This window comes from Rhineura floridana, chromosome 3 (genome assembly GCF_030035675.1).
Source record: "Rhineura floridana isolate rRhiFlo1 chromosome 3, rRhiFlo1.hap2, whole genome shotgun sequence".
Lineage (NCBI taxonomy): Eukaryota > Metazoa > Chordata > Lepidosauria > Squamata > Rhineuridae > Rhineura > Rhineura floridana.
In genome coordinates this window covers 104,853,418-104,874,397 of record NC_084482.1, presented here as the reverse complement: position 1 = coordinate 104,874,397, position 20,980 = coordinate 104,853,418, and the positions used below count along the sequence as shown (strand labels likewise).

General features: G+C 41.7%; 1 protein-coding gene across 1 annotated transcript in view; it reads right to left on the bottom strand.

Moving 5' to 3' along the window:
- The window catches only part of TGFBI (transforming growth factor beta induced), a 64,785-nt gene that overhangs the window by 14,009 nt on the left and 29,796 nt on the right, over positions 1 to 20,980 (bottom strand). Inside the window, exons 3-12 of the mRNA XM_061617184.1 lie at positions 19,619 to 19,683; positions 17,623 to 17,780; positions 15,651 to 15,815; positions 13,763 to 13,909; positions 13,484 to 13,625; positions 11,241 to 11,453; positions 7,752 to 7,889; positions 6,600 to 6,736; positions 5,794 to 5,930; positions 2,448 to 2,578 (exon numbers count right to left, since the gene is read on the bottom strand). Coding sequence (XP_061473168.1) covers positions 2,448 to 2,578; positions 5,794 to 5,930; positions 6,600 to 6,736; positions 7,752 to 7,889; positions 11,241 to 11,453; positions 13,484 to 13,625; positions 13,763 to 13,909; positions 15,651 to 15,815; positions 17,623 to 17,780; positions 19,619 to 19,683 — 1,433 coding nt within the window. The remainder of the gene's footprint in view (positions 1 to 2,447; positions 2,579 to 5,793; positions 5,931 to 6,599; positions 6,737 to 7,751; positions 7,890 to 11,240; positions 11,454 to 13,483; positions 13,626 to 13,762; positions 13,910 to 15,650; positions 15,816 to 17,622; positions 17,781 to 19,618; positions 19,684 to 20,980) is intronic.

Sequence of the window (20,980 nt, the reverse complement as noted above, 5' to 3'; positions counted from 1 at the left end):
TGACATCTTGACTAGCATTCCTCTTTCTTTGCTTTATTTCCACTACCCTGCAACGTCCCTTAAAACTACAGGGAAATTTCAAAGGCTGAGGCATGTGGGAAGTCTGGGCTGTCTATACAAAGAGTGGGTGAGCTTTTTTTTGCCCAACGGTTCATAGTCGTTATTTATTTATTTGTTATTTAATTTGTATCCCGCTCTTCCTCCCAGCAGGAGCCTAGGGCAGCAAACAAAGTGCTAAAAACACATTAAAACATCATAAAAACAGATCTTAAAATACATTAGAACAAAACAGCATTAAAAACATTTAAAAAACAACTTTAAAAAGGGTTAAAAACATTATTAAAAACATATTAAGCCATTCTAACAGACGCGAACTGGGATAGGTCTCAACCTAAAAGGCTTGTTGAAAGAGGAAAGTCTTCAAAAGGTGCCGAAAAGATAGCAGAGATGGCGCCTGCCTAATATTCAAAGGGAGAGAATTCCACAGGTTATTGGCCAACCCTCTGAGGGTCACATGTCAGCAGTGGGCATGACCAAAATGTAAGTATGCATGGGCAAAGTGGGCATGACCTCCCTACACACACAAACATACAGTAGATAGACACTGTCTCTGTCACATACTCAAAGAAGTGAGACTCAGTCACTCTTTCAGGCACAGAGACAATCACACACAGAGAGAGAACAGAATCACTTTTCCTCTTTCTCTCACACACAACCAAACTTGCAATCAAACCAACAAGCATACAGAAAAGCAGACTTCTCCTCCTCAAAAGACTGACTGGTGAACAAAAAGAGGTACAATCTCTGTTTCCATCAGCATGCTGGGGTGGCTTCAACCTCTCTGCCCAATCCGACACAACAGTGGGGATCAAAATCATCCTCTCCCGCTACACTCCTAATCTGATGAGCAAGGAAAGGGGGTGATCTCCATCTGCATTGCCTTGAGGCAGCGGCTCCCACCACAGTTCGCTTCTCTTGCCCATCACCTTTTCCGATGAGGAACACAAGGGGCCGATGAGGAACACAAAGAAAGCCTTTCAGAAACACCACTTCATAGCATCAGGAGCAGAGCCGCAGACATACCCTCTCAACACCAGTGATGGGCAAGGTGGTGGTGAGGTTGGAGCTGCACAGACACACTGGCAGAACCAACCTGGAGTTCTCCCTGGTGCCTCCGCACAGCTCCAACTTAGCAGCTGCCTTGCTCAACCTCATCCAGGTAACAACACCCGTGTTGGGAGGGAGGCTCCATACCACCTACTGCTGGTCTTGAGGCAGCAGCTCCCAATGGCACTAGCTTGCTTTACTCCATGGTTTGTTTCAAGGCAGTGATGCGAGGTGGAAATTTCCCACTGCTTTATTTTTCCACAGAAAATTTTCTGTGTAGTAAGTTAATTGGTAACAATTATTGGGTGCCAAATGCAAGGAAGCATCAGGCAAGCTTGGCAGTTTTAAATTTTTTAGCTTTGCTTACTAAATGCAAGTAAAATAAACATGCTAAGTTAGATCACTCTCTTGGCAACAGAAATCTTTCCTATACAAACTCAAAATGTCCTGATGCAAACTGAAAATTACTCTAATTTGCATAGGAAACTTTTCTAGTTTCAAAATTTTCCAGACAATGTTCCTCACTGTTTCAAGGTGCTCTGTCGGGCTTCTGTCATGGCTGTAGATGCTGATCTCTGTGCCCGGGGGCGGGGGGGAAGCTTTGGATCTTCAGAAAGCTCTAAACACCCCTGGAAGCACTCAAAAGGAAAGCTGTCTAAGTGCTGGGGAAGCACTCCAAAATGAGAAAGCTGCTGCCGCAAGCCCCAAAGTGTTTGACACCCCCCCCAAAAATCCCACAGTTCAGACCACCACAGTGAGGAGCACTAAGCAGAACATTTTAAAAAAAACCAAATTGTTGGGCTCTAGGGGGTCTACAAAAAACATTTGGAGGGCCAGATCCAGCTCATGGGCCTTGGGCTAGATAAAAATGAGATAAAAACAAAAGCAACCATGTATCACAAACAAAACTGAACAGTACAAAAATACTATTATTATTATTATTATTATTATTATTATTATTATTATTATATCCCATCCTTCCTCCCAGCAGGAGCCCAGGGCAGCAAATCATGTTTCAAATCTGTAAGCAACAGCAACGTGTCCTTTGGCATTCCACTCTTGACATGCAACGAGGAGAAAAATTCAAATTTCAGCAGGTTCATTAAAAATATGAGCTCATTCTAGTGAACAGCCATACAGGGGTTTGAAGAGCGTATATCCTGTTTAAAAATAAAAGGTCAGACAGTGGTGATAAAATGCTACTTTGCACTCTTTTCCTAATTCCTAAAGGAATCACTTTGTAAATCTACTGGCTCCATCCCATGGATAAGCAGATCAATGAAAAACTGAATATGAAGCTGACTATCATATACCAGACAACAAGATCTATGGATATTTACCCATAAGTTTGTTCAGCTCCCCTTGTGGCATGGCTCGGAATGCTTCATTTGTTGGTGCAAACACTGTGAAGGACCCTGGCCTATTCAGTGTTTCTGTCAGACCTGCAGATTGGATGGCAGCCACTAGGGTGCTGTAAAAAATACACACAGAGAGAACATACATTTAACTATCAAGTATTTTCAAAGCGCAGTTTAAAGTACCACTGCTAAAATACAAGGGCCTCAGTCTAATCATGTATGTCCCGATGTGTACATAGAGCTCCTGTGCAAGTGTTCATTTCACTGGAGAGATCACTGTACTCAGGCAACCCTTTGCATCGGAGCTCATGTACCTGCAAGACATTATTGGACTGGAGCAAGGAGGATTAAGCAAAGACTTCCCAGAGGGTACTGCCTGGCCACTACTGGCCCCAGGATGCTATGGACCTTTGCATTGGCATTTCATATATTCTTAAGCATGGCTCCCATTAGAGCAGGGGTGAGGACCCCGAGGCCCAGAAGATGCTTCCCAGGCCTCTCTATTTAGCCCCCAGGATGCTTTCCCAGGTCACACTCCTCCCACGGGCAACACCCTCTTTGAGTGTTTTTGTCTGGCTGGAATATGTGTTTGCACTGTGACAATGCTTCTTGCTTTAGAAGAAGAACTGAAAGGTAGGAAGTATTTACAGAAACCTCTGACTTCTGCATGGCTGACTGTATTGTCACACCATTGCTCTGCCCATTTCTCCATCAGGCCCTGCCCACCATGCTTTTGTGGGAGGCTGTCCGACAGGAAAGGTGACCCTCGGGCTGAAAAATGTTCCTCACCATTGCATAGTCCCAGGCTATGGTCTGAAGGCACATGAGGCCAGCTCCCTGCCAAAGCTAAGCAGGGTCAAGTCTGGTCAGTGCCTGGATGGGAGACTGCCTGGGAACCATATGTAAGCCACCTTGGGTTTCTATCATGAAAAGAAAGGCGGGGTATAAATGTAATAAATAAATAAATAGAGCAAAAGTGTTCCAGGGACTTGATTGGCCAATTGGTATCCAGGTCAATCAGCTTAACAATCTTGATCCTGATTTTACTAAGTGAATATTAGTCTCAGTTCTAATTTGCTTAGGATGCCATCTGAACCCCAGGCTCAGCACTGGGTGTTTATAGAGCAGCAGAGCCACTACTGCATGTGCAGCTCTGCCACTCATGCCAGCCAGGAAAAGCATGCTGGTTTGCTATGCCAGCCCTTAGGCTAAGACCTCAGACAGGTTTAGATGGGAGTCCCTGGCACAATTTGTAGCTCACTGGGCCAGCTAAGGATCCAGCACATCTCTGGCTTCACTAGTCCTGTCCCTCCCCGTCTCCAAAATGTCCTGTTTTGGGACTTTTTGCTAGCTACCTTTAGCAGGGATGCTACCAATGGTAGCTTCTGCCTGTCCTCTCTTTTGGCGGGTGGAGCAGGAACCTCTGGGGAAGCAGAGCCTCCCCACCAGTAAAATAGCATAACTGGGCAGATATGGGAGGAGATCATCTCCATCTCATCCAAACCCTCTCCAGCACAGTGGATCAGGGGTGGATTGCTCTGCCCATCCTCTTTAATTGTTTAAAATAAAATAAAAATAAAGATAAAAAACATTTTGACTAAATATGTCCATAAAAGTTAGATGTACAATGCCACTGAGAAAGGATTTCATGCAAAAGCCTTGAATTCATTTTAAATGTTTTGCCTATTTATGCATTAGAGTTGAATTAGAGAGACACAATCAGAACTCAGTAACAGACAGAGCCATAGCATAAAGAACTACATAACTAACTAGGCGTGCCCAGTAGCACTTTTGATTTATTCATTTAAAAATAATAATAAAAGGCAGTGAAGGGTCATGCCCTTAGTATTATAGTGCTTTCCATTTATGAATTAATAAGTCAAAAACAGTGCTGTTGAGGCTCAGGGGTAGAGCAACCACCTAAGTTGCATGCAAAAGGTCCCAGGTTCAATCCCTGGCATCTGCAGGTAGGACTGAAAAAAATCCTGTCTGAAACTCCGGAGAGCCACTGCCAGTCAGTGTAGACAATACTGAGCTAGATAAACTAATGGTCTGACTCTGTATCAGACATTGACCTGTGTTTGCCTCAGAGCTTAGAAGATTACTTTTAAAAAGTAATAAATTACAGTTACAGTTACATGGCCCAAAAAAGTAGTAATTACCGTTACAATTGCAATTGCTCTGAAAGTAACTGATAACTTTACTTTTCCTCCAAAGTAATCACTACAATTACATTTCAGTTACTTAGAAAAGAACGCCTACAAGGTGCTGGCCTTGGCTGCTGCGCATCTAAGTAGCCTAAAACAACATTAAAAATAAACACATACAGAGGTAGTAGAATAATTATTTTTATTCATAAGATAGCAATGGTGGTCTCTCCGCTGATAAGGGTGGTGGGGAGGGAGGCTGAGGCCACTACTCAGATCTTTGCATGCCAAACCAAGTGCACCCCCCCCACTCAGCCAGCCAGCATAATCTCTCTCACTGAACCACCTCCCGGACCCTGCCCTGCCACCAACTAAGGAACACTCACCCAAGCACACATTTTCCCCTGAGATGCAAAAAAGTTAAAACACTGCAAATGCAGCACAGTAGCCAGAGAGGGTGGTGGAGGCCAGTTTGTGTGCCAAGTGCAAACACAGTATTCTCTCTCTCTCTCTCTGTCATCTTTCACCTCCACAGTTCTTTATCTCCATTCTGCTGCTGCCTCCTTCTCCTCCTTTATCCATGTTCTTGACCTCCGGATTCTTTTCCCCTCCACTCCATTCTTCACCACCACTATCCATTTTTTTAAAATAATTGTTTTCTCCACTCCACCCCATCTCACTCTGCGCCTCCTCCCTTGTCACTTTCTACCCGTCCACCGAGCATGAGGAAAGAGAGGCACTGCACAGAAGCCCAGTTTGAGGCACATGATTTTCATCCACAAATCAGAGGATCAGAAGACTTCCCCTGCTCTCCCCCCCCAAGTAATGCCCAAAAGTAATTCTGGGAATGTTACAATTACTTCACAAAAGTAGTAAAATTACACCTAGTTCTATTACAATCAAAATGTAAAGGAATTACCCACTCGTTACTCAAAAATGTAATGAATTACAAGTAATTCGTTACTTGTAACTAGTTACTTCCAAGCTCTGGTCTGCCTTGCGTATTTCTTTCTTTTTTAAAAACAACAACTTTTAGATAACTGATTTTAAAATACAGAAAAATAGAGAAATGTGATTAAATATGTAGCCTCCAGCAACATGTTCTTACTAAGGCAAAACTCCTCCTCCTCCTCCTCCTCCTCCACTGTTTTCATGCTAACAATATAAAATAAAAATGTCACCTGAAACGATAATCCGCTTTGAGCACATCCATAACAGTACCAACAGGGGGAGTCAGCATCTTATCCACACTCAACAAGGTGCCAAATCTTCCTCTTTGGTCATGGGCAGCAATGCAGGCGTTTTCAATGCAGAGATTCTACAAGTATGATTGAATTTTAACAAAAGTGTCACTGAAGTTTCCACACTGAAGACACAGCACTTCTGGGCCTATTGTGTGTTGTCTGAAAGTACCTGAGAACCAACTGACTAGTAAACCTGACAAACAGTCACCCAAGGCTAATAGTATCTTGATTGCATGTTGATCAAGGGATTTAAAAGGCAGGGTATTCACACAAATTAGCTCAGTATTGCATTACAGTAGCATCAGTTCAGTGTTGTTTGAAAAGAGCTTTCAAACACAGAAAGAGAAGGCATCAGTTTGTACATCTTCTCTGAATCAGAAAGAGAGGTAGCATTGCTTAGTAGGCAGATTGTGGGATATGGAATGGGTAGGCCTGTGTCTATATCTGTGCTCTACCATGAAGTACATTGGGTGATCTTGAGCCTAGCCTAGCTCACAGGGTTGTTGTGAGGATTAACATGGAACATCTCCATTTAATCTGCCTTGAGTGCCTGGACAACAGATGGGATTTGGGCTAAAATTCCCAGAGTTCTCAGGGATAGACTGATATAGCACAATTGAAAAGTCTGTGATGCTATTTCTATGCAGTGGAGATATATCTGTACTTTAAGAGCTGTGTATTAGACAACACTGATTTTAAGAGTAAAATCTTAAATTAGGATCAATAATGCAATAGCAACATACATTGCGGTACACAAATACTCTCAGTTCCTTGCCACTCAGAGTTTTTAGTTTCTGTCCATGATAAAGGTATTTAGAGGAAAACTGGTCTTTAATAATGTGATCCCGGAGCACGTTCCTATCTGCTGAAGGAGTTTGATCTGCAGAACAAAATAAAGCCAAGATTCATTTATTTACAACAATACATTTAAATCATGTGGTTGCTTACTCTAGAGCTTTGTTGGCAAATGCGAGCTTCAAACTGTGGAAAAAAAAGTTCTGGCAATTGCTTTGCTTTAAAATGTAGGCAGTGTCTGCAGAAACAACATTAGTATCTGCAACCCACACGGGAAAGGCAATATATGAACAAAGAAATTTTGCTGAGGGAAAATTATGAATCACACTAGTATCATCCTCGTGCATCACTCTGACATTTCCCAAAACTAAAAATAATAAAAATGCTTACATTTCTAAGAGAAAATCCTGCTCTAGTCAACACTTTCTGTGCAATATGCATAATCTCCTTTGCAGCTCATGGTCCAACAGTAAAATTGGCATGGTTCCTTCATTGCCTGTCTTCCTCTACATTAGTGCCAATGAATAGCAATTCCAAAGAAATAGCCAAAAACAACACAGAAACCTGTGGCACTTCAAATGTTATTGTAGGGGGAAACTTTCATGCCACTTTGTCATGACGTTCTAGCAAATGTTGACCAAGTTCAGTTTTTAATAGCCCTGGGTGGGAGACAGCCTGAAGTCTTTATGAGAACCTCTGAGTTCCTCAGAGGAAAAGCAGGATCCAAAGGCAACAACTGAGTAGAGGGTTATTGTTAGAGCAACTGATACCACTGGAACTCTTGACATTGAGTACAATTGTGGTGGAGAACCTGTGGCTCTCCAGACGTTGTTGGACTCCCAACTCTAATCATCTCCAGCCTGCATGACCAATGGTCAGGAATGATAAGAGTTGACTTCCAACAATCAAATGAAGCTTTGGGTACATCTATGGGTGCAGCTCCATGAATGGGAAGGGAATCGCCCTCTCTCCTCCTTTTTTACCTGTCGGTCACACATGCAACGGTACCCACTGGAGAATGCCCACTCATGTCCTGAGTTGATTGAAGCTTGTAGTTCTGATTGTAAGCAGACTAAGTGCGTATGAGTTCCAGCACCTACCTGTGAAGAAAGAATTGATGGGGGCAAGGACCGTCAGCTGCTCATTTCCAGTGAGATGTGAACTGAGACCAGCTCGTCTAAAAAGATCAATAGCTGTTGAAACGTCGGATTCCTTGCTCAACTCCAACAAAGTTTTAGCTTCATTTTAAAAAAGAAAACAAAAGATTTCAAAATTGGTTTCAGTATCATTCTTTACTTTTGAAGGAGTGACTGATGAATGAGCAGAGCTTTTAATTAACTAAAATTTGATATTCAAAATATGTGTATTTAACTCAATACTCATGTTATGGTTTTATGGTTCATTTTACATCTTCATATCAACCACTCTCAGTTTCCTCTATTTAAAAAACACAGAAAGATCTGACATTTCTATTCTTAAACTTTTAACATTAAACTTGCTTTTAATATTTTTATCTCAGTTAAATACACTCCTATATAACCTCATTTTTGGAGCCATACTATGCAAGGGAAGTGACGCAGATCCAGTCTCAGCTATTCTCACATGGAAGTAGGCCCATCACTGCGCTTGAATTCTGCATTTGTTGTTATATGCCTTCAAGTTGCTGGTTATGACCTATAAAGCCCTATACGGCTTAGGTCCAGGCTATTTGTCAGACCGTATCTCCCTGTATGAACCTGCCCGGGCCCTGAGATCTTCAGGAGAGACCCTTCTCACGATCCCAACACCTTCACAAATGCGACTGGTGGGGACACGAGATAGGGCCTTTTCGGTGGCTGCCCCTAGGCTCTGGAACTCCCTCCCTAGGGAGGCAAGAATGGCCTCCTCTGTGCAGTCTTTCCGCCAACAGCTAAAGACTTTTTTCTTCCGGCAGGCCTTTGGAACGGAAGGTTTTAAGGGTAGTGACTGAAGAGGATGCTGTATGTTATTGTTTTACTTGTATGCTCCTATACTGGGTTGCAGTATTTTAAGAGTATATATAATTGGTTTTAACATCTTAATAGTCTGTGGCTTCCTTTATAGAATCAATCCATCTCTTGTATGGCCTTCCTCTTTTTCTACTCCCTTCTGTTTTCCCCAGCATTATTGTCTTTTCTAGTGAATCATGTCTTCTCATGATGTGTCCAAAGTATGATAACCTTAGTTTCATCATTTTAGCTTCTAGTGATCTGGTTTAATTTGTTCTAACACCCAATTATTTGTCTTTTTTAGAAGTCCATGGTATGCGCAAAGCTCTCCTCGAACACCACATTTTCTGCATATGCCAATGGATTTTTGAGCACTGCTTTTCCAGTCATACAGCCTCTCCCCTTGTTAGGCAGTGAGAGAAGGGAATACCCAGATTCAGCCTGGATAATGCTTTCCCCCTTCCCTTTGTCCTCTTTGCCTAAAAAAAGTAGTTGGTACTGGCTCTTTAATAACACCAATAATCTCTCAGAAGAAGGTGGTAGACTCTAGGTTTACAGCAATGGCTGGCAATATTCTACTCCTGCTGGGCTCCCTTTGGGAGGAAGGGCAGGATATACATTTAATAATTACTATTACTCCTATTAATACTCAGCTTGAGGTTTGATGGATCAGAGCTGGGGCAGCCAAAGTAGTGCCTTCCAGTTGTTGTTGAACTACAACGCCCATCATCTCCAACCACTTTGATCAAAGGTCAAGGATGATGGGAGTTGTAGTTCACCAACATCTGGAGGACACCATGTTGGCTACCCCTGGATCAGGGCAACTATGTGCCAAAAAAAACACCACAGTATCACTCTAATTTATACATAATGCATTTAGTTTGGAATCATGGACAAAAAAAGATATTTGGATGAACTTTTTACACATGACTCTCCCTAAGGTAGCCCATGAATACTAGGCCATCTAGCATTAAATCATGCTGACTTATGTGGGCTATCAGGGAGTGGGTGGTTAAAAGACAACTATGCCCTATAGCAGCGGTTCCCAAACTTTTTTTCCCCATGGACCACCTGAAAATTGCTGAGGGTCTTGGCAGACCACTTAATGATTTTTCTGCCTATTGTAGCAATTGTAATGGATGCTGTATGATTTTTAATTGCATTTTATCATTTCTTTTATTTCTTATATATCGTATTTTGTAGTGTTCTGTAGAATTCAAATTGTAGTACAATACCTAATAGAAGCAATAAAAGAAGCAATAAAATACAATTAAAAATCAATACAAATATTTAATACAGACATGGTGCGGACCACCTCAGTGAAGCTCACAGACCACTGGTGGCCCATGGACCACAGTTAGAGAACCCCTGCACTATAGTATATACAACTGCATGTAAAGAAACCCCCAATGGATGAGTTTCTTTAAACAGATTTAGGACAGGGCATTTTTGCCCAGAGAAACAGATGGAGAGGCATCCTAATTCTTGATCCGCTCATTGCTTTTTCCACTGCAAAACCCTACCACCACCAAGCTGCTTTCTCTTCACAGGTTCCAGTTGTATGTTTGTGACAGTAAATGTGAGGGGGAAAACAACTTGGTGGCAGAAGGAAGAAAAACCAAGGGCAGGAAAAGATTGCACACGTCTTCTCCAAACATGATGTATGTGTTTGTTTTTTGTAAAATGCTTTACCTGCTTTGTTACCCAAACTGGGGTCCGATACCAACAAAACACAATCAAATCATACCATCAATCTATCAATAAACAATAAACCAGGAGAGCATACACATATTCAAATGACTACAAAGATGGAATCCATGCAGATTCCACTGAAGGTCTGGGTGAATAAGGAGATCTTTTTGTTTGTACTGAAAGCTTTGGCGCCAACCATGCCCGAGACTGGAGAGAGTTCCAAGCTTGGAGGGCTCTCTTGAGCTGCTGCATACTGAATGCCTGAACATGTAATATCCCTGAATGTGAAGCAGAAAAGCCCTAAGTCAAGACCTGGGAATCAGAGTCTTATTGCAGAGCCTGCTTCCTTTTTGAGGGGTGAAAGAGTGTGGATGAATGTCTGAGATCTCACTGTGGGACAAAAAATTAACAAATGAAAGACTCAGGTGGTGGATGTTTATATGGAATTTATTTGTGTTTGGTTGTAAGTCGCCCAGAGTGGCAGATTAACCTCTACCAGATGGGCGTCTAACAAATCTCATAAATAAATAAATAAATAAGTCCATCTAGTTTGCTGGGACAGCCTGTCATAGACCATTCTCTATACATTCAAACAAAGGAATACAATTCATGGCAATTAACAGGGGTGTTGCTAGGTACTTAAAAAGGACTGGAAATTGGCATGATTTATATGTGCCGATGCCTCTGGGCAAATGAAGATGGCGGGTGGCTGGGTTCTCACCAGCTCTGTGCTTTGCAGTGCACTCAGCAGTGCCATAAGCAAAGAAAAAAAGTTCTACAAAAGAAGGCAAGCTATCCAGTGCCTAGCACAAAGGGCTCCGAGCTCAGGATCCTTGTGTCATCCCTTAAGACCACCCCTGGCAATTAAGCAGCACTGTTTCACAAAGCATGCCTAATTTGTGAAAAAATAATAAAAAGAAAAGGTCTTACCTGAGTCTGGGATGAGTAATTCATTGACAAAGTGTATCACGCCATTGGTTGCGATGACATCCTTGTTAGCAATGATGGGCTTTCCATTGAGAGTTAGTTCATCACCATTACAGCCTACTTCAAGCATGTTACCCTCCAGCGTTTCCATGGATAAGCCAGCAATAATAGCTTCCGCACACATAGCTTTTTTTAAAATGTGATTGCTCAACAGGGCTACATGGAAAGAAAATATAGCAAGTAGGTTTGAAAAAGTGGCTTGAAAATTGTCTCCGGTGTATCATAGACTATGGAATGGGAAAAAAAAAGATGTGTCACACTTAATCTGATTTTTCCCCCTCAATGAGGGAAACAATTCAGCTAAAATACCATATTTACAGCTCAGTTGTTTCGATACAAGGACACAGCGGCACAGAGGGAGATGTTTGCAGCCCGCCATGCGCACATATGGACACAACTTGCAAGAGGCTAGAGAGAAGGGGAGGTGATGCTATAACTGAAGCCCTTAGTATCCTTGTAATAAAGTTGCCAGAGAATCCAGTACGCTTTAGATATATACCAAGTCTTTCTTACAGTTTCAAATAATATTTCCACTTGGCTGAAAAGTATGTCCAGGTCACTAGTCTGCAAAGCAGACACATACTTTTTACAGAGGTAAGACTTTTTTTCAAATTGTGTTTTAATTGTGTTCCAGTTTTAAAAAATTATTATATTTTTACTGTTTTGTACTGAACTTTAATGTTGTGTAGAGAGCCAGTGTGGTGTAGTGGTTAAGGTGTTGGACTACGACCTGGGAGACCAGGGTTCGAATCCCCACACAGCCATGAAGCTCACTGGGTGACCTTGGGCCAGTCACTGCCTCTCAGCCTCAGAGGGAGGCAATGGTAAAACCACCTCTGAATACCGCTTACCATGAAAGGGTCATAGGGTCGCCCATAAGTCGGAATCGACTTGAAGGCAGTCCATTTCCATTAATGTTGTGTTTATTTTATTGCATTGTCTGAGCTGCCCAGAGAATTACTACGAGGTGGCTAGATAAAGATAATAAATAAATAGATAAATAAATGTCCAAACTTCTTTTTTTCACATTTGTTCAGGTCCTGCCAGTGTGGAGCACTGTTCCCCATTTAAAGGCACAGTGACCTGGCTTAATTGTGCTAGATCTCTGGGTATGTTTTTCTAAAAACAAACAAACAACCAGCTTGCTATTGCACAAGTTGCTAGAACCATGCTAATACTCATCTAGTACATCATTCAAAGTGATGACCAACTTAGTATTGCTCATCTAGTTCCCCGTGGAAAGTGCTGATAAGCTTGCTATTGCTTCTCTGGTTCTCCTTGCATCTGAGCTCCCTGTCTGCCTTCTGGCTAATGACTCAGTGCTAACACAGCTTCTTTTTTCATGGCTTCCTCTCTGCATTACTGCCACAGAAGGCAGAGAGGAAGCTGGGAAACGCCACCATCATAGCAGTGCATCATGTAAACAGAGCATATGGCTATGGGGAGTGGGGCTGGCCCTCTATTTATAGGACATTATTGGAGACTTCTAGCAAAACATGTAGTCCAAGTTTATTTTATTTATATATTAAATTTATATCCCACCCTCGCCCCAAAGAAGCCCCGGCAGCAAACGCAAATGATAAAACAATTAAAACATCTATAAACTTCTTTAAACAATTCCGATACAGACTGGGAAAGATCTTGACTTAAAAGGCCTTTTGGAAGAGGAAGGTCTTTAGTAGGTACTTCAAGGATAACAGAGATGGCACCTATTTAATATTTAAATAGTGAATTCCAATGGATAGGTGCCACAACACTAAAGGCCCAATTCCTATATTGTGTGGAACGGACCTCCGGGTGAGATATGATCTGCAGGAAGCCCTCACCTGAACAGCACAGTGATTGGTTGGGTATATGAGGGCTGAGACAATCTTTCTGGTATCTTGTTCCCAAGGTGTATAGGGCTTAATCCACCAAAACCACCACCTTGAACTTAGCATGTTAGCTAATTGGCAGCCAGTGCAATTCTTTCATACATGGCATAACATTTGGTGATATCCTGCCTTACTGAGCAGTTGAGCCACTGCATTTTGCACTAGCTGCAGCTTCTGGACCAACCTCAAGGGAAGCCCCAGATAGAATACATTGCAATAATCCAAGCACATGTATGAATCACAATTTCTTCTGCCTCCAATGCCTTCTACTTGTGATATCCATGTATAATGGACATTTTCATGACTGTTTACCTTTTAGAGCTTCCGGGTCTCCAAGGATCCTGTTTAGGGTTTCTTTTGGGATCTTCTCAAAGGCTTCATTGGTTGGAGCTAACAATGTAAATTCACCTTCATTTTCTAAAAGGTTGTTGAGACCAGCAGCTGCCACAGCAGTCTTTATACAGATGCAAAAGAAATGAAACATGTTAGAATGCATCCAACAAGGATACAAATTAAATAGATTTCCAAGAAAGTGATCCCACCCTAAATGAGCATCAAAGGATATATTGGAACCATTTGAGGTAGACTTACTCTTAGGGTGTCAAGACTTTCTTCAAGCTCAACAACTTGCAGGATACTGTTTGTTGTTGTGGAAATGACTTTGTCTATCAGATGGACCACTCCATTGGTGGCATGATGGTCAGCTTTCAGTAACCTAGCACAGTTCACGGTCACAATCTAGGGAACACAGGGACCAGCAAAATCAAAAACTAAGGCTAATATATCATTAATACTTAATATGTTCATGTAATATTATACCAGTAGTTGGTTTGAAGAATTACATATGTTATTGTCTGTATTGTTATGCCTCTGTCTTCTTCTAAGAGACAGGATGAATTCTAAATATTGACTATCTGGATTTGTATGAGTCACCTTCAAGGACCCTACTGATTTGGAAGTCAGTTTGAATAAATATCAGTTTTAATAAATAACTAATTTATTCATTTAAAATGTGTATTGCTGATTTACAGGATAGTTTCTCACACAAACCTTTGTACACAGGGAAACAGCCAAGTTCACACTGCATGCACACTGAGTCAACCATGAAGGTGTGTGCATGTATTATTCGCTGCTGATCCTTCATACCATCTATACTACATCCGTCCATATACATAGTAGTGGCCCGTGTGGTGGGGCCATCTGACACCATTGTCACTGCAGTTTACCTGGATGTGTTTGGGACAGGCCAGGGCAGCAGTGAGGTCAGGGCTGTGCAGGTATATTGGCAGAGTCAATCTGGCAGTTCCACTGGTTCACCCACACAGTCCCAATCTTGCCACGACCCTGTTCCACCCCAGCCCCATCCAGGTCAGCTGCAGTAAGGTGAGTGTTGGGGAGGGGGCAGTTGCGCCCCACCAGAGGCCATGATTACATATACATCTACAGTATACTATCTAGGCATATTTATGTTAAATGTACAAGCTGTGTTTTAAGTTATGCATGGTAATGCAGAGTCTGTGAGCACAAAGCTCTGAAGGCAGTGGGCTTTTTGAGTCTTTCCCCTCCAAAAGGAATTCTGAGCACTAGCTGACAAGCCACCAGTGAAACACAAGGAGAATTCCAAATGCATGCAAAGCTGTTGTTCAAAGAAAATAACCAAAAGCCCCATGTCATATGTACAAGCTTTTCCATGTGCCAAAAGGATTTTTGTAGAACTGTTGCCTTGATTGCACATTTTTTGCCACTTTTGCAAGTAAGCTGTATACAAAAGTGTTACAATTGTTTTATATCAAGTCTTCCTTTTGTATTAAATATGTCTGAAGGCAAATGAATAGCAAAAAGAATAATGGTCATTGCCATGTTAGGAGATAAGCTTTGCCAATACATACCCCACTCATTCAGTTTAGTATGGCATCGTGGCTACGGTGTTGGCTTTGATACTGAGGGTCAAATCCCTGCAGAGCAGCCTATTTCAATAGGAAGGTAGGGGTGCCTTGCCTGAACAGGGCTAAGCTCAGACAAGGGACCTCTACTTAATGTTGGCCAATTCCCCCCATGTTCTTTCCACAATGCTTGGAAGGAGCTGCCAGAAAAGCTTTTGGAGGAAGAGATAAGAAAGTCCATTTCCAAGCTTCCTCCTGCTCACAGTCTTAGGATCAATATTGGGTAAATATTTATCATATCTTGCAATGGCTGTGGACCCATCTGCACATTACAACTGCCACATGAAAGCTATTTGAAACAGTTGATTTCTATTTGAAACATAGCAAGAACGCCATGTGAAGGCTATAATGCAGACTGGCCCTAAGTCATTGATTACATCATCCACCCCACATATGTCTGGTAGAAGAATTCTATTAACAAATCCATCTAAAATAGGAACAAAATAGCTTCAGCCAATATCCCAAACTGTTTTAAATAAGTTTGGTAATATATCAAACTAGCTTCAGTTGTCCTTGTAGTTTTACCAAATACTCACTCCATTTGGATAATGATGGATCTGGATGTCAATATTCTGGTACATTGAAGGGAGACTTGTTCCATGTTTCAGATCATCAGTGAGGACTCTTTTATTCACCATGTGGTATCGAAGAGCATTTAACAACTCAATATTAACATTGCTCACCAAAGAATCCAACATTTCCTAAGAACAAGCAAATAAAACCAGTGATTCGGTTCCACTGAGCTTATTCTTGCAAATCCATAGATATGCCATCATTTGACTAAGAGTACTTGACTATTTCTACCTGCCTCTGCCTGGGAGGAGGAGGGAAACTAGTGCCTGGACTGCAGCTGTCCCCCTACAGTGAGAACTGACAACTTAGCCAGTGAAGCAACAGTTGATTGCTATATTAAAAGATTCCTTAAATACAGCCCCCTAGATGAAAGGGATTTTGCACCCCCAAGTTGGCAAATGAGCTACTTGTGCTATACAGAATGCACAGATCCCACTCAATGAATTGAACCCACTGTGAGCACAGTTATACAACATTTCTTGACCATAGATTTTACTTTCATCTACTAGCAGAACACTCCAAGATAGGGGGTGAGGTGGGAGGAAAGAATCCATGGTGGAGCATATGCTACATTGCATGCTCTTCTGGCTCATGGTAGTCAGAGCAGGAGGTGTGGGCTGCCTTTTACTTTTTAATCAGCCTTTCCCCCCCTAATTTTCCTCTTCATTGACACTAATGAGGGTGGGGAATGGGAGGGGAGATAAACTATGCCAGCTTCAGTAGTGGAGCTTCTACAGGGGGATACTGTGCATCATATAAATCTCTTGCTTGGGTGTGTCCATGGGCCAAGGAATCTTTGGATTTTGCAGATACAAGGCCACACCGGAATGTCCCTGGAACACCACTGGTGGTACAACTATGCTTATCATGACTGTACCAGGGGATCACCTCCTGCCAACAGAGCAATACTTACGCATGTTCCCGAGGCCCTCAGCCAGCCTTTGCATTCTTTAGAATTGCAGCCTAAACCATTTTGCAATCTAATTTTCCTCTTAAGTTTTTATTGGGGTTTGATGTAGATCTAAAGAACAGTTGTGGCCAAATTTCTACTGCTGCACAACGTGATAATAATCACAGCTGCAGAATAATATCAGTTCTTTTTCAAATTCCATGCGTACATAATGACACCTCTTATGATTGCAAGATAGTAACTTTTTACAGGTTTTACTCTGGCTCCAACTTTTAAAATTTATTACTATCAATATTCATTTTAATTTATTATAACCAAAGATCAGGACTCTGTTACACCAGGAACTGCAAGCATGTAGAACAATGAAAATGTCCCTGCTCACCATATTCATCCATTATGGAATTAGCACAATTAAGTGAGTTCCTTAGCTGTACAACTAACAGAGAAAGCAAGGTTATATTAAAAGGACATTCAGATGACATTATCATTTTAGTGGTCCTTTTGTATTTTCTGCTTTAAGAAAAGTAATTTCCCTCCTGTAGCTAAAGCTTGTGATTTTACCATCCACCTTAGGAATGACTATGGGAGGCACATAAACAAGCAAGAACCAGAAATAAAAGATAAGGAGGAGGGCGCTTGAAAGTTGTATGGGATAAAGGACGCTTAAGAGGACAAAGTGGGAATTTGGGGATTTAGAACTGCTAGATAACCAAATGGGGTTCCATTTATTTATATACAGTTTTTATTTGTAAGTTGTACACCGCCTTCCCATTTCCAGGAAATACTAAGGTGATTTACAGAACAATTAAACAAAACATATAATAAAACATAACTTCAAAAACCATATAATGATGTTCCACTGTGTATCTTGGCACAGCACAAAGTGGATCACGGTGTTTGTGTGCATGATGACTCAGTTTGTCTTACTGTGCACTTCCCACTTTGGGGAGACACTATTTCTATTTTTTTCCCTTATCTCCTCAACCCATTTGAGCTAAGGAAAATTAAGTGGTACTTATTCTTACAGCAGGCAAGCTTGCCCAGGCTTCGTTGGTTGGGGCAAACATTGTGAAGCTCCCAGGGCCTGTGATTTCCGCACTCAAGTTAGAACTGGCAGAGTAGAGCTGTGTGGTTGAGGCTCCAACAATTCCAAGTGTTTCGTAAAGGTTGGAAAGAGGCAAAGCTGTTAAAAAAAAAATTACAGATGACCTTTTGCTTTGACAAGGTAACAGCATCAATGTAACAACATTTACTACTTTGTAATTAAAATGACAGAGGGTGATTGCCCAAAGAGCTTTTAAAATGAATTCAGGACAGTGAGTTCAGACAAACATTTTTTGCACACTGCTCTTAACTCATGTCTAGATTTAGTTCCAGGCATTGCACAGAACAGATAAGACAACAACCTTAGGACAAAATTAATTCCCACATAGCCATGAAGCTTACTGGGTGACCTTGGGCCAGTCACTGCCTCTCATCCTCATGAAAACCCTATTCATAGGGTCTCCATAAGTCGGAATCGACTTGAAGGCAGTACATTGCATGGAAATGCTTGTAAGATTCATCCAATGGCATACTTTTTAAACTGAAAAAGCTGCTTTGAGAGTCAAGAAGCAGCAGGAGACCGGGGAATTTTACCCTTTGTCCACCCACTATTTTTCTATGCCAAATTACACTATGTAATTTTTGTTCCCTGTGAGTTTTTTCAAGTGCACATTCACATTTGAAACCTGGTGGTGGTAGTGGTGATGGTGGTGGAGAAGCCATGAGTAAGGTCAATTTGCAGCAGGAGAAAAAAGGATTAAACACCTCTACCATCTTCTGCTTTTTCTCAGCTCCAATCACCCCCCCCCAGCAAAGTGGCTTTGCAAGAATGAAAAAAGACTGTCATGTTGCTGTTACATGTGCTAGTGTGTAACATGCAGTTTGTTCCTTGGCATCTGCAATAAGTATGACAATAGAAAAGACAAAAAAAGTAATAAATAGGAGATGAAATACAGGAATCAGGTGGTACTACATAAGTAGGTAAGGTGAAGCTCGATTGATCGATGGTACTTAAAAAGTGGTACTTTAAGGGGACTTAAAGAAAAAGGGGTATACAAAGGAGTCTGTTCCAGACATGTCAGAAGGCAAACAGATGGGACCTGAAGGAGGAGGCAACTGAAATAACATTCAATGTGCTTATGCAGAAGACAAGGAACATAATAACTGCCTTTCTGCATCAAACCAAGGCTCTGTCTGGCCCAGCATTCTGTTCCCAAGAGTGTCCGGTCAGGCCCTTCTTGCAAGCAGGGACAGAAGGCAACAGTCAACCCCTCTTAGTTCCCCAAGTAACTCCTGTTCTGAAGCATGCTACCCATGATTCCAGGTAGCTATCATGTCACCCTAAATTCCAGATAGCAATCATGACTTATAGCCCCTAACAGATGAGGAAGAATAAATGTTGGCGCTCTTGAAAAAAACAGCAGGATTGCTGCTTGAATATGGGAGGAAAAGGCAAGGAATAGATTGCACGCAGATGTCAACAGCACTCCAATGGTGACAGAAAGTATGGGGGAAAGAAGTTTTGGCTTGAAATATGAGGTGTTCTCCTACACCATGTTGATTTTAAGATGTTGGCAAGATACAATTTGGGTCCAGAAGAATAGTACATATTCATTACCCAGTGAAATACATATAGGATGATATCCAGCATTAGTCAGAGGTGACCCATTGAAATAACTTAAGTCCATTGATTTCAGTGGGTCTAGTCTGAGTATGACTAATACTGGATAATATCCCTGGTTATTGTATGTGTTGGTACTTCCAAAATGTAGTGAGTGAAAGCAGACTGGGAGATTAAATGAACTGCCACTTCTATCACAGAGTCTGGAAACCGCACTAGACAAGGCCTCTTCTCCTTTTCACTGAAAGCTACCTACGAGGGTCACTGACTTAGTCTATGCACTAACACACACACACACACACACACACCCTGTTCCAAATTTGCACAAGGTTTTATTTTTACTTTAATTGATTTACCAGCTGGGCAGCCTTTTTCCCCAGGAATTTCTTCATATCCTGGACAACATTCATAAGTAACCATTCTGCAACAAGAAAGAAACACAATGTAGTAAATGAAATGGTGAAGCATGATTCAATCTATGCCCATTTCAGTGGATGTAGTGAACACCAATATGGCGCATAGCACAGAGCTGTAAAAGATGATACTACATTATACCGTAGGTGGGAGATTGTATTTTCCCCCTGAATTGTGACCCGTTTATAGGGTGCCCTTCCCTTACAGGCACATCAGGTGCTGAAACTGCGAAGTGAAGACATTCCTGTTTGCTTAGGCATTTTAGATTTAAATGGATTACTATTTTTAGCCTTTTCTGCTGTGTTTCACTGGCTCTACTTGGTGTTTTGATCAGTTTTTCTACTGTTTTATTGATTTAGATGTTTTATAATAAATAATGCTTTAAAATGCTCTCCTGTGTTAAAAACAAAAGCTCTACACATAGAAAAGCATTGCATGGGAAAGGTTAGGTTAGAATCCTCCCTGACGTGCTTTTTCACATAAAATACATTTGGAGCATGAGGTGGTATTCAGATATGCAATCTGAAGTAGTACAGTACAGTTCAGGCAGACAGTACTATGTCATACTTCTGAATGTGTAGTATTCTAAACTGTAATAGAGGAACCCCGTTCTCTGTATTTGACAGTAGTTCATATATAGGTTTTGGGTATGTTCACATAATGAAGTTTATGTAGAGGCCTGACTGCTTGCCTGTGATCATAGGGTGCTTCACATTTCCCACCTGGAGATGTACACAGGCCCACACCTGCCTGAAGGAAGAAGTAATGTGAACTGGAAGTACCTGGTTACATGCAATTGCCATGTTTCTTATCATCTTGACAGCACCAAAAATGGGCCGTACCAATCACAGCAGCAGCACCTAAGGCATGCATGCATTTTCAATTCACACCCACACTACTTCCTCACCGTAAAAACAGGCAAGCACAATTCTGAAGACATTTCTGGGCAGCAATTTCAGCAGGGTTGCCACCTGGGTACACTGATCCTGAACACAGAAACGGAGGCCTTTAATTTTCAACATTTATATCACAGTGTGCGAAATCATGTTGAAACAGTTGTGGAAAGGATCGGCCCAGTCACTTGATCTGTTGCACAAAGCATGCACAGAGCATAGTCCAGTGGCATAATGATGGAGCAAGTGGACACAAAGGACACTGGAGCCACGTGCCAAACATTACATAGGATGCAGGTGTGAAACACAGAACTTTCATGAAGATAAGCAAAAGTCCTAACACGAACACTTGAAGATACATTTTGCAATGTGCAAATTCCCATGGTCGTGCATATGTAACTAAAACGAGAG